The following is a 13,525-nucleotide window of genomic DNA, read 5'->3' on the forward strand; positions in this document are numbered from 1 at the left end:
TTAAAATCTCTGCTTTCCGGACATATGGTGTTTGCTGGGCAGGAAGGGGCGTCAACAGTCAGAGCTCTAGCTGTTGGTGCAACGATCAGTCACAATGGAGCTGCTGGCAGGGAACGCCGCGTCCCGTCCCGCGATCAAACGCGCTCTGGCCGGCCGCGGTGAGGACGGAAGCCGCCCGCTGCGGCTCCGCGGAGGCCGCCCGGCCCCGTCCGCTGGGCGATGCCGCCATCTAGCGGCGGCGGCGGGAACGGCGCTGGGCAGGGCCGCCTCGTTCGGTGCAGGGGACGGGGTCGCCGTCCTTTCTGCAGAAAGTGTGGCTGACACTGGACAGGAGGGAAGACTCCAGCGAAGGGGAGAAGGCAAAGCACCTCGGCACAGCGAGGGCAAGCAAAGGGCACACGTGATGCTTGGGCCCGCCTGCAGCAAGCCCCTCCACCCCGACACCTGCAAACTTTGATCCTCCCCCCTTGTTCGAGTCTCGCTTTCCAACACTCCAGGATAACTGCTGACCCGTTATCCTGAAGCAGGACCTTCGGATTCCCCTTGCTGCATGTTAGGAATTCCGGGCTGGGAGCTTTTAGCCGAGTCATCACTTTCGGCTACCCCCCCCCCCCCAGTCTCCCGGGACCGGTGTCCAGCGCCACCCACCGCAGCTCGTCACGTGACAGCCGCCGCAGGAGCCGCAGGTAAGGGACGCCGCCGGTGGGGCCAGCCCGGACTGGCGGGAGAAGTCCCATATCGGAGGGAGTCGAGTCGTAGGCGTGTCGCTATCTAGTGATGTTCTCCTTGTAAAACTGAAGTGGGCCGGGAAGCCCAGTTTGCTTTTATTTTCACAACCGTGTTAATTGCTCAATAGATGGATTATAGATCATTGTATTGTCAGCAAAGAGCTTTAGGATGGGAGGGACTGAAGGGAGGATACTGACGCTTCAGCCTATCTTCCCTCGTTCTGCGTGGGACATTGTCACGGAGCTGAACATAGGCCTGTATCGTGGTGAGTGGGAGTATAGCTTTTGGAGTCTTGAAATCCGCTCTGCCACGACTATTGGACTTCAGGTGAATTGTCTGAGATTACTCTAAGCCCCAGTTTCTTCTTCGCTAAAATGAGGACAATTAGACCCCAAGGTCATTGTGAAGATTCAATACAGTGAAACCCTCTTATTTGAGAGATTGGAACTGGATTTTAGGAAGTTAAAGAAAGAAGTTGGTTAAAGCAGAGAATCAAAAATGATACATACCTCAAATATTTTACCTAAAAATATAAAGTTTCTCAATCTTAAATGTGGGGCCATAGCCCCCCCTTTTTTTTTTTAGAATATGGATCCACTAGTTGGCGTTTTTCGAGCTGTCTTTGAGTAAACCACATGCATAATACTTTATGAGTTTACTAATTTTGGTTTCTTTAAATGTAGTGAGAACTTAAAGACACTTGGGAAGACCCTTGTAAAGTCAGTTTCTATAAAATCATTCTAGTTCCAAAAATCATTTCAGATTATCAGGACTTTTCTCAAACTTTTCCTGTCCATACAAGCAAGGAAAAAGTTTCTTCTGCTCACTTTCCAGAAGAGAAGAACAAAGTGTTTTGTACATTTGGCTTTCATAATATACCTTTCAGCTTCAATAAGTAAAAGGATTATTGACCATAAACCTAGCATTTTGACTCAGAAGGATTTACATCAGCACAAAGCATGAAACAGTTTTCTAAGTGACCCCAAATCCATGCCTCTTTAGTAAGACCAGGCAGAACCACAACTCGGCAATAAACAGACAAGCTTCAGGGTCTCGGGGATGGGGAAAATGGGGGTCTGGGTTTAGCTGACTCAGGAAGCACTTCCCAGAAGTGACGAATTCACTGACGAATGAGCATAGGAATCCCCAACACTACAAGCAAAGCCATGTCTTTGGTTTCAAGGTGGCCACACTAGGCTAGGCACCAGTGATCACCGTGGAAACCCACCAGAGAAATATAACTCTAGCAGGAAAGAACAGCTGTTCGGAGGTGAGTGGGCTTGTGGGAGCAGTTAGAACACCTGAGAAATCTTTGAGTCTGCATACTGTGTTTGTTGTAGTGTGTTCAAGTTTCCTCTCTCAGATCCTGTGTTGCAGCAGATGGAAATGACCCTTTAGTTGGATTGGACGGGGTGTAAAGGACTTACCTTTTTGCAGAGTTGGGAGGCCCTGCAGGCAGGAGGGAGGCCGTGTGGGTTGCGGGAGTCCTTTAAGAAGCCGCACGCTCAAGAGATGCAGAGGTCCAGGCGAGGGGCACCGTGACCTTGATGGAACCCCTAATTTGTTTTATTCTTAAAAGAAACGTTAAATTTAAGAATAGCATTCTAGAAAAGTGTACAAGTCACAGACATACAGCTTGCTGTGATTTTAATTTTATTTTGAAAGTGACATTCAAAGTGCTTCACAAACATATGGCATCGATTCCTTGTTCCCTGCAGACATGGCCATCCTTTTCTTCCTCGCCCCTTGGCCCCAGCTCCTCCTCTGACCGCCAGGCTGTCTCCCGATGGGTGGTTTCAGCTTAGTGGAGTACGCCAATTCTGGGATTACTGAATTTCCAGGGCGGAGATTCTCATATCCCAGCATAGGTGTGGCATCACCAGCTGCACTTTGTACACAAAGTGCAATGTGCGGGCCGACACGCCCTGAGATTCGGATCCAGTAATTCCGGGGTGGGCCTGGCGTTGATAAGTACCCCAAGGGTTCTGACATAGGAGGTGCAGCCAACACCGTGGGACATGCTTTGCTTGTCCTGCACCAAACATCGAGAGGCGCCCTGACAACCTGTGAGATGAAACTAGGTCGCAGTTTTTATCCTGTGGTGGAGAAGTAGGGAAGGGTTTTCTAGAAGAGGCAGTGAGTTCGAGATGGAGCTGTGTGTGTGGGTCTCTAACCACATACCGAATCTTGCATTCGGAGAAGCCGCTCAACCCGCATTAGCTTTGCCCGGCTTGAGAGCCTTCCACGACCTTAAATTCTACTCAAGCCTATTAAGCCTGGGCTGGCTGGTCGGTTTCTGAAGGCTGGGGGGGTGGGGGGGGGGCTGGGATGGCTAAAGCCCTTAGCTGTTAATGCTAATCTTGCAAGAGAAGTCAAGCAGAAAGAACAGGGTAGCAGGCTTGTTTTCCTTCCCAATAGAGAGAAGCTTCAGGCATGATTTTCTTTTGCCTTGGAACAGAAACACCAGCTGCTTCATAATGAGGCCTGTGCCCTCCTTGGCGACAGGTCCTCAGCTTGAGGGAGTTTTGCTTCTTGTAAGCTACCCGCATCCACGGCCAGGCGTTGTCAGCTCTGATCCAGAGCATTCTAGAAGTGGCAGGTTCTATTGAAACATAAGAAAAGCCCCAGAAAGAAAGAACCAAGCATGTGTTGTGCCTCAGTGTGAATTTTAAAGTCCTTTTTTTTCTGCAGAGAAATGACATTGTAATGCTGTGGTTTCTTTTTGTTAATGCAGCGGTTCTCAAAGTGTGGTCCCCAAACTGGGCACATCCCAGTGTCACCTGGGAGTTTGTCAGAAATGATTAGGCTCCGGTCCAGATGCACAGAATCAGGAACTCTGGGTGTCATGCCTGGGAAGCTGTGTTTTCACAAGTCTGCCAGGCGATTCTTATACACACTCAAATGTGGGAACCACTAGCTTAATCGTAAAGACTCTGGGAATGTCTTGAGTCAAAGGGAATCTTGGTTCAGCCAGGTGACTGAACACATTGCTGTTCATGAGAACGGTGTGGTGGCTGTCCCCTGTGCATGTCTCTGAGCCTATGACGTCTGTAAGACTAACAAATTGTCCAGGGAAAGAGTATATGCCTCTTAAAATGGCAAGAGATAGCACCAGAGTTCTCTCTGAAAATTAGTGCCAATTTACATTCTCAGGGAGCTTTAAAAAAACAAAAAATTGGAGGCTACTCTGTATTTCAATTCATGAAGACTCTGGGGGGGGAAACACTTGAAATCTGTATTTTACTTCTTTGGTGATCGTGACACAAGAAGTCCACAGAATGGAGTGGAGAGCCAGAGGGTGGACCCCTTACCCCTTGAGCTCCTATTCCTTTTGGGGCTGCCTCAAACTGCTATTTATCTCCTCCCCAAGAAGAAAGGGTCCTAAAGACAGGCCTGAAGATTGTTGCCTCTTTCTCTCCTTCCCGCATTGCTCTGTTTAACAATGTTTGTCGATGATCAGTGTTTGTGACTCGTACGATGATTTTTTTTTTCTTTAAGTTCCATGGACCAAACACAGAGGAGAATCCTGGGCCAGCCCCCCGCCATCCCTCCTTCCCAGCCCAAGAGGAAAAGGACGTCAGTGATATCTTTCTTTTCCAAGGTCTGACACAGAGTAATCAGGAGCAAATGTCCCTTCCCAGAGACTATCCTGTGAGGCGTGTGCGTGCCTGCCCTGCGGTTAGTTAGGCCTGCCCCACTGCAGTTCTTTCTTCTGAAAAAAGTTTGGTGACAGTTCTTTGATGACATGAATAGAATGTTTGTAGGATGGCAAGAAGATGGGAAGAACGTAGCTTGCTGCTAACATAGGTGTACAGAATGAACTGCGATGGATGTTCAGAAACAACAACGAGGCTTGGATACGACCCAATCTCCCGGGTAGCGCTATGGAGACAGCTGGGTCAGAATCCGATTCCCTCCCATCCCCCTTTCCAAGGATGGTGGGGAGGTGGCTTTTATCTTTGGTCTTGTCTGGACCTTCCACTGCCTTGATTCCGATTCTACTGCATGTCACCATGTGCATCTGCAGCACACTGGGCCTTCCTGGCACCAGAGCTGACTACCGAGGGTCGCCCGTATCTTGTCCCCTCCCTGGCCCTGCAGTTACTTAGCGTTTAGTCCTCGAAGTACAGGTTTCTGTGAGACACACAGTGTTTCCCAAATTGCATTATTTATGCATTTCTCTTCCTAATCTTAATTGCTCAGATAGATACATGCATTTTGGGGTTGGGACATGTTCTGTTGAGAGGCTAAGATGACTACTGAGAACTGACCCTTGGGATTAGTCCTCCAGAGGGCCATCAGCCCGATTGCAGAGGGTTCAAGAGAGAAGGGGAGGAGAAGAATTGGAGAAAGCAAGTATAGACGTGTGTTTCAAGGTGTCTGGCCACAAACCAGAGCAGAAAAATGGACAGAGCTGGAGGAAGAAGAAGGGTAAAGAGAATTCTCTTTGAGATGGGAAGAACGACAGCCCACCTTTTACTGTGAAAGGGACCCGTATTCCCAGCTCATGTCAACACTTATGAAGTCCCCCTTCTTTCACCTTCTGTCCCGCCCACCGCTACTGTAGAGCTTCTCTCCCCAGCACCCCCAAACCTACCTACGCACCAGCCCTGAGTTATATTTCTTCCCCCATTTCCTCTTCCTCCATCAATTTCTTTGTTAAAAAGATCAAGCTACTACTACATTTCCAACAAAAATCGGGCATCCCTAGTTGGAGAAACAAGGGGTAAAATGGAGCAGGCAATCACGGGTTTTCTTTCGAGGGAGGGGCTGGGCTGGGGCTGGCTGGGGCTCTGAGCACGCTCACATTCGTCTGCGTTTGACCGACCACCCAGGTCTCCAGGAAACTCAGATTCCAGAAGCGGGAGCCTCTGAAGAATGTGTTTTTCATCTTGGCAGAAAGAGCCCGGGACCCCAGCGCTAAAAAGCGTCGCATGGCCATGAGAGGCCTCGGCACCATGGCCTGTGAAGCCCCCAACAAGGTAGGGTCCCCAAGTCACAGAGTCTCCCGGCTGGGCCGTGGTCTCGTGCGCTAGTTCTCTGCTGCCGTGGGACAAACCACTGCAGACTCAGCCACACACGTTTATTTTCTCAGAGTTTCTGTGGGTCGGGAGTCTGGGTGCGGCTTGTCTGGGTCATCTGCTCGGCGTCTTGCAAGGCTGCAGTCAGGTGTCACCCAGGCTGCTGTCCTTCCTGATGCTCAGGAGCCTCTTCCATGCTTACGTGGTTGTTGGTGGGATTCGGTTCCTCGCGATTGCAGGACCGGGGTTTCTGTTTTTTTTGCTGGCTGTCCTGTCCGCTGGGGCCCAGTCTCAGCATCCAAAGGCCACCCTCTCACGACACCGCTGCTCATTGCTTCAAGGCCGCCGGGAGAGTGTCGCCTACTCCTTGCTGCTAAGACGGAGCGACACCCATCACCTTTGGGGTGACCTACAGGCTAGACACAAGTCACAGGCTCCTTCCACACTGGACAGGAGGAGATTGCATGGGGGCGTGGCTCATTCGAGGTCATCACACCGTGGTGTTGTCCACTGTGGGACTCCTTGGTGACTTTTTAGTGATTTTTCTAATAATTTTTGTTAGTTTAGTAAAAGATGTTGTTTCCACCTCCTCCTTCAGCATCTGCCAACTTCCCCCTCCCCACTATGAAAGTACCCACCATTCCCAGTCCCCTCGCCCAGCCAGGGGCACCACCCACCTTGCAGTGCCCCCACCAGCCTCGCCTGCCCTAAGGCCACACTCCAGACTGCTCTTCCTAGGCTCCTTCCAAGACTGAGTGCTTGGGTCGAGTTAGGAGAAGCATTTGTGTTTGGATGAGAGCTGTCGCACAGATGCCAAAGAAAGCCATGGTCTCTTAGTCCAGGTCCCAGGCTATTGGGAGATTGAAAGTGGAGTTGCGGCCAGGCGTGGTGGCTCACGCCTGTAATCCTAGCACTCTGGGAGGCCGAGATGGGTGGATCGCTCGAGGTCAGGAGTTCAAGACCAGCCTGAGCAAGAGCAAGACCCTGTCTCTACTAAAAATAGAAACAAATTAATTGGCCAACCAAAAATATATAGAAAAATATTAGCTGGGCATAGTGGCGCATGCCTGTAGTCCCAGCTACTCAGGAGGCTGAGGCAGGAGGATCGCTTGAGCCCAGGACTTTGAGGTTGCTGTGAGCTAGGCTGACGCCACGGACTCTAGCTCAGGCAACAGAGTGAGACTCTGTCTCAAAAAAAAAAAGTGGAGTTGCTTTGCCACCCATGGGGAGCCATGCCTGTGCTACTAATGCTTTTCAAACCTTGCCAACAGGTGAGAAAGTATAAGAAACTTGTTTTAGACCTGCTGGTGCATGGATTGTATGACCCTGTGAGCTCTGAAGTCATCCACGAGAGTGTGAAGACTCTGATCATCATGCTGGGGAAGACCCAGGGGAAAGGCTTGGGGTCCTTCTTCATAGACATCACCCTGCAGACCAGGACGCTGTTAGATGACGTAAGTGAGATACTCGAGCCACTCTGGGTTATTGGAATCAAAGTGGGATTAGAAATGTGAGCCCCGGGTGGCATGCTGCTCAGGGAACAAGGTCTCAACAAGAATAATAAATCGCTTATTTATTAGTGAATCTTACTGAGAGACCAGTACTGTGCCAGGGTTTATGGGGGACATATAGAGATATATAGGATTCCATCACTACCCCTCAACGAGTTTTCATTTTAATAGAGAAGTGAATATATGCACACCGATGTCACGTGATGGTGATGCCAACATGGAGTGAATGCTCTCTTATAAATGTAACAGTAGCAATAGTTTGCATGTAGCAACCCCTACTGTGTGCCAGGCACAGTAGTAGGCAGTTTGCATGGATTTTTCTCTTATGCTTTTCACAATAACCCCATGAAGTAGGCACTGTAATTATCATCACTTTATAGATGCGGAAATCAAAGCACAGAGAGGTTAGAACTTGCTCAAGGTTCACAAAGCCAGTAGGTGGACTTGAAACTAGGTCCCCAGCTGTGGGGCCTGTGCTCTTCACTAGCAGATGACAAGACGGGCTAAGCAGAAAGACCGCTGGTACCTGGGTCAGTCTTAAACCGTCAGGAGCCTCAGGGACTCGTCTCGCAAGCTAACAAATGAGCGAGCCTGCCACAGTGTCCCTCTCTGAAAGACAGGATGCCCAGACTGGGGAACAGACCTGTCTTTACTCACAGAGGGACCTGTGTCACTTCCCACGCCCTCATTCTCCATGGAGCAACGCGGTGACAGCCAGATGTGCTGGCACCACAGGAAAGGAAGAAAAACCTTGAAATGACAACGCGTGGAGCTTTAGTAGGAACTGCTGGCATGTTGTCCCTCCTTCCTCCACAGAGGCACGGAGAGATTTTTGCTCTTGAATGTAAGCCAGTCCTCTCTGGGAGGGGACAGGAAAGTCTCTACTTCACCACCCTGGAATGTAAGCAAACGCCACACGGGGGATGGCTCTGAATCTCTCCGGAGGTGCAGTGTGAAGACTTCCAGGACTTGCTTGCCATTGAGCTGCTGTTTAAACCAAGGTTGCCTGTGACTTTTGATCAGAAAGCTCTGGCTGTGTAGAAACATGGACATTCTCAGGCAGAGCTGTCTGCTGACAGTTTGCATCTCTCACAGATAGCATTCGTCACCGTGCGCCCACACTGTGCTCACCTGTGCACGTGCTCCCGTCAGATGGCCGTCAGACTCCTAGGGGGACAGCCGCCTGTCTTGTACATCCCTGTACGTCTCATAACACTAGGGGAGGGCTTTGGACAGGGGAAGTTTTCCATACATGTTAGGGCTTTTTGTTGTTTTTTAAAAATTTATTTTTTTAGAGACAGGGTCTTATTGTTGCTCAAGCTGGAGTGCAGTGGTACAATTATAGCTCACTGCAGCCTCGAGTGAGCCTCCTGCCTCAGCCTCCCTAGTTGCTGGGACTACAGGCACACGCCACCATACCTGGCTAATTTTTCTTATTTTTTTTTGTAGAGATGGAGGGCTCACTAAGTTTCCCAGGCTGGTCTCAAACTCCTGGCCTCAAGTGATCCTCCTGCCTTGGCCTCCCAAAGTGCTAGGATTACAGGTGTGAGCCACCAAGCCCAGCCATAAATCATAAATGTTGGTTTAATTGAATTAAACACACACACACACACACACACACACACTGATAGAGCAGTGAAGAAAATGCAACTGAGGCAAATTCTGTGTATGTCACATGCTAAAAGAATATTTTTAAATACTTCACAAAATGATCAGTAGTTCTCAGTCTTTCTGAGTCTCCGTGACCCCAGTTCTAGGTGCTTCTTTCCACCCTGAGGAGGCCCGCCCAGCCCTGTTCCCTCTGGTTCACTTGGTTCACTAGGACCACAAAATGTTGATACAAAATCTTGTGTATCAAGAGTCAGCAGACAGGGTCACTCTGCTGGCTCTCTGCTATCTGACAATGCCTCAGTCTCCTCGCCTGGAAAGGGGATACTTGGACCAAACAGCCCATTTTGGAGAGAAAGAGAGGTCTCACGTGCTCAGGGACAAACTGACCAACTGGACTAAAAGCAGGGAGAGTTGGGAGGGTGTCGGGGAAAGAAACATGATGATTATTTCCACTACCAGTGGGAGAAATTCCGAAGAAAAGTAAAGAAAAGAGATCTGGCAAAAATGCTGGGAATAATAAATAGGGAATCAGTTGGCTAAATGTTGATGTAGAAAACAAAAGAAACAAAAATGAAAGCTCATTTATATATGGACATGGAATAGCTCCTAAATAGATTGATGGAAAAATCAAGGTGCATAACGACAGTGACATGGTGTGCTGTTATGTATGTAAAAAAGAGAGAAAGGAGCATGTGATATATTGATACATTTTTCTGTGTTCTTCATTTTCTGGAGGGCTACACTCAAAACTTAAAACTTTGTTAACTTGTGGGGAGGAAAATTTGGTGGCAGATGGAGAACAGTAGAAGGAGACTTAATTTTTCTATGAAATTTTTTTTTTTTAAATTTTGAACCATATAAATGTATTCTATCTCCAAAACATGAAATAATGAATGAAAAGCTGGGAAGCTGAGAGTAGCACTAGTGACCCTCCAGGCTAATCTTCTCTTCTGCGGGAGAAGCTCACTGAAGACTCCCCGGCCCCCTCCACTCTGCCCCCCGCCCACCCAGCTGGGTGCTTTAGAAGAAATCTGCTGGCACACCCTGCGATAGACCTCTAGGAACCATAGTTGGCATGTGTCCTGATGTCGTTGCCTTTGAAGAATGACCTGGCTTTGTTGTTGTGTTTTTGATGGGGACCTACAGGAAAACGACGGTCTGAGATACTCCGCCTTTGTTTTGTTTGGGCAATTGGCTGCCTTTGCTGGGCGGAAATGGAAGAAATTTTTCACCAGTCAGGTTAAGCAGACACGAGATTCCCTCCTGATCCATTTACAGGATCGGAACCCCCAGGTTGCTAAGGTAAGACCGTGACCCTCCAAGCTCCCGCGTGAATCTCCGTGCTATGTGTAAAAGGAGTTAGGATGCAGCCCTGTTGAGTCGAGCTATGGGTGCTTAGCAGGGTATCCGTGTGAGTCCTGGACAAGGCGCCCCCTCCACCGACTCTCTCTCTGGGGAACAGTGCTGTTTTCCATTTGCTTCTGCCCCATCTGGCCACATCCAGCGCCTGTCAGTGCTGGAAAAGCTCAGAGGGATGGGCGGGGCCCAGAGAGGCACAGGGTTTTTTTTTTGTTTTTTTTTTTTTTTTGAGCCAGAGTCTCGCCTTGTTGCCCAGGCTAGAGTGAGTGCCGTGGCGTCAGCCTAGCTCACAGCAACCTCAATCTCCTAGGCTCAAGCAATCCTGCTGTCTCAGCCTCCCAAGTAGCTGGGACTACAGGCATGCGCCACCATGCCCGGCTAATTTTTTCTATATATATTAGTTGGCCAATGAATTTCTTTCTATTTATAGTAGAGACGGGGTCTCGCTCTTGCTCAGGCTGGTTTTGAACTCCTGACCTCAAGTGATCCACCCGCCTCGGCCTCCCAGAGAGCTAGGATTACAGGCGTGAGCCACCACGCCCGACTAGGCACAGGTTTAATAAGGGTGCAGCGGCCCACAAAATGAGCATATTGATGCATGCCCAATGAGCTTTTGTTACTGTGCCAGCAGAGATTCCCACCCCTGGCTTCTTAATTCCCTAGGGAACTTTTGTTTTATTCTTAGAGAAAATGTGTCCTAACATGGTTGGGTCAACTTCAGGCCTGCCTTGGAGTGGGACTGGGTGAATGTTTCAAAGCCACTGGGAGCAAAGGGTCTACCAAACCACCTGTCTTCTTTTTTTTTTTTGAGACAGAGTCTCGCTTTGTTGCCCGGGCTAGAGTGAGTGCCGTGGCATCAGCCTAGCTCACAGCAACCTCAATCTCCTAGGCTCAAGCAATCCTGCTGTCTCAGCCTCCCCAGTAGCTGGGACTACAGGCATGCGCCACCATGCCCGGCTAATTTTTTCTATATATATATTAGTTGGCCAATTAATTTTTTTCTATTTAAAGTAGAGACGGGGTCTCGCTCTTGCTCAGGCTGGTCTTGAACTCCTGAATTCAAGCAATCCGCCCGCCTCGGCCTCCCAGAGTGCTAGGATTACAGGCGTGAGCCACCGCACCCAGCCCACCTGTCTTCTTTAAGTGAGAGAGAGAGAGAGAGAGAGAGAGAGAGAGAGAGATTAAATTTAGGAATCCAGCACTATCTTTGTTGGAAGGATAACAAGGGCTGTGATCAGCTATGAAGCTATGCCCTTCCCACCAGCCCCCAAATTATAAGGTCATTTTATAAGTACTCATCCTTAAATATTCAAATTTTCAAACCTCCTGGAAGTTAAGTTCATACTCTCAGTGGCTCACTGACCACAGATTGGGTACAATCGTCTGGGACAGTCTTCCTTGCTTGGGGTTATAGAACTCTCTAATATTTTGAACAATAAGATGATATTATTATTTCCCTCAGGCTTGCAAAACAACTTTTCGAGCCTGTTCTCCGTATCTGAAACTAAGGAAGGAATACAGCTTCCAGAGCGAGGACGATCAAAGGAACCCTAAACTCTGCCGGCAGCTGGTGAGTGAGCCGGGGCAGGAGAGAGTTCTCTTACGGTCTCTGCCCTCCTGGTGGTTAACACAGAAGGTGGCCAAGCACACCAGGGAGTTTCCCCCACAAAGCGAGTCAGGCCAATTATGTTTCGATTATAACTGGCCCGTCATATAAAGTGAATGGCAAAACACCCAGAGAATTGTGCACAAAAATATACTGGCAGGCCCAGTTCTGGAAGGCAAGTGATAAAGCCACCATCTCTTCCAATTGCTTGTCCTCATGACCTGCATTGGTAAGGGACTACTAGTTATACAGTCAAGGGGGTTCACTGAGTCCCTCCCTCACATGTACCTCTGCTTATTTGTTTCAGAGCCACTACCACCCAGAGCTCCTGCAGTTCTTCTATGCAAATAAAATTCTGTAAACATGGAGCAGCAGAGAGGTGATTCCATGTGAACACATGGCCAGGGACCTCAAGTTCCTCTGTTTTATCTCATTGGATGCCTCTTCTACTTGCTTCTTGTGAGTGCACTACAAAAGGGGATGTTAGGAGAGCAATCAATGGAAAAAAAAATACTATGGAATTGTATCATTATATCTAAAGTAAAATTCTAAATCGCTTTCCCTTATCTCATTTTCTTTCCATACAAATTTCATGAGCAAGTATACGTTTTCTTTAAAACATTTCAAATGTTTGTAGATTTATTGCTTATGTCTTAGCTTTTTCCTGTTTTAAAGTCATCTCTGTTACCTATCCTTTATTTTTAATATTTAATTTCTGAGGCTCAGGAAAATAACTGTTACCTTAAGGGTTTTTCAAATGTATTTGCTATTGTTACTTTCCTGTTAATATTTGCTATTGATACCTTTCCTTGCAAAAGACTTATTTACAGTTGGCCAAGACACCAAGAAGGTGATTGCAGGCATATCTTTAACTTCTCATAATTTTAAACAGTCATTGCCTCCAAAGTTATCCTAAACAAGAATTAATAAAGAGAAAAAATCTATACAGCATGTGTTGAAAATCCTGAGGCTGATGGTAATTTGTGGAATAATAATAATAGTATGTAATGTTTATTGAGAGTATTTACCATTTAGCAGGCACTATTGAAGAGCTTTTTGAAAGTACTATTTGATACTCACAACAACCCTATGAGATAGGTACTCATTATTAACCTCATTTTATAGATGAGAAAACCAAGGTGCAGGGAAATTAAGTGTTAATAACTTGTCCAAGATAACTCAGTACATGAAGGAGCCAGAATTCAAATTCCTATGGTTGGACGTCTTGAGCTCACTCTCAATAACCAGACAGTCCTGCCTCTTCATGGGACCATTGATGGATGGTCAGAAATGTAAAAAGCAAAATAAAACCAACAAACTGAAACAACCCCTCAGCTTCTGCTCTTCTATTAAACCCAGTTAACTTTTTTACTTTTATATGTACTCAGTATACATTTTTATTAACTTATGTGAACCAAGTGTGTATTTTTATTAATCACTTCTTAGCTCTTATGCCAATATTTTTGGTAACCAATCCTAGATATGGGGGGGGGAGTCATATCACCCATAAAAAGTTTCAAGAAAAATCTCTTAGCCCCTCCCACCTTCCCAGATTGCTTCCCAGGTTCCTATAGAAATGCTGATACCACAACTGAACTCTGTATCCGGGCCACACCGGGAACGTTGTGTTCAGTCTTGGAAACAGAAAGATCACCAGAGATGGAAAGCACAAGAGGGTCAGAAGTTAC

General features: G+C 47.7%; 1 protein-coding gene across 2 annotated transcripts; it reads left to right on the forward strand.

Annotated features, from left to right (window-relative positions):
• The first annotated feature begins 583 nt into the window (after positions 1-583).
• Positions 584-12,805, forward strand: MRO (maestro). Of its 2 annotated transcripts, none has more exons than XM_012769837.3 (7): positions 584-686; positions 4,228-4,330; positions 5,565-5,711; positions 7,022-7,204; positions 10,019-10,174; positions 11,694-11,801; positions 12,145-12,805. In XM_012769837.3, the coding sequence occupies exons 2-7, from the start codon at positions 4,232-4,234 to the stop codon at positions 12,196-12,198; spliced, it is 747 nt and encodes a 248-aa protein (XP_012625291.1). In that variant the 5' UTR covers positions 584-686; positions 4,228-4,231; the 3' UTR covers positions 12,199-12,805. The 2 variants fall into 2 exon arrangements, with proteins under 2 accessions (XP_012625291.1, XP_012625292.1); XM_012769838.3 differs by lacking the exon at positions 584-686 and adding an exon at positions 1,898-1,999.
• The last annotated feature ends 720 nt before the right edge of the window (positions 12,806-13,525 follow it).

The sequence above is a fragment of the Microcebus murinus genome, chromosome 17 (assembly GCF_040939455.1).
Source record: "Microcebus murinus isolate Inina chromosome 17, M.murinus_Inina_mat1.0, whole genome shotgun sequence".
Classification (NCBI taxonomy): Eukaryota; Metazoa; Chordata; class Mammalia; order Primates; family Cheirogaleidae; genus Microcebus; species Microcebus murinus.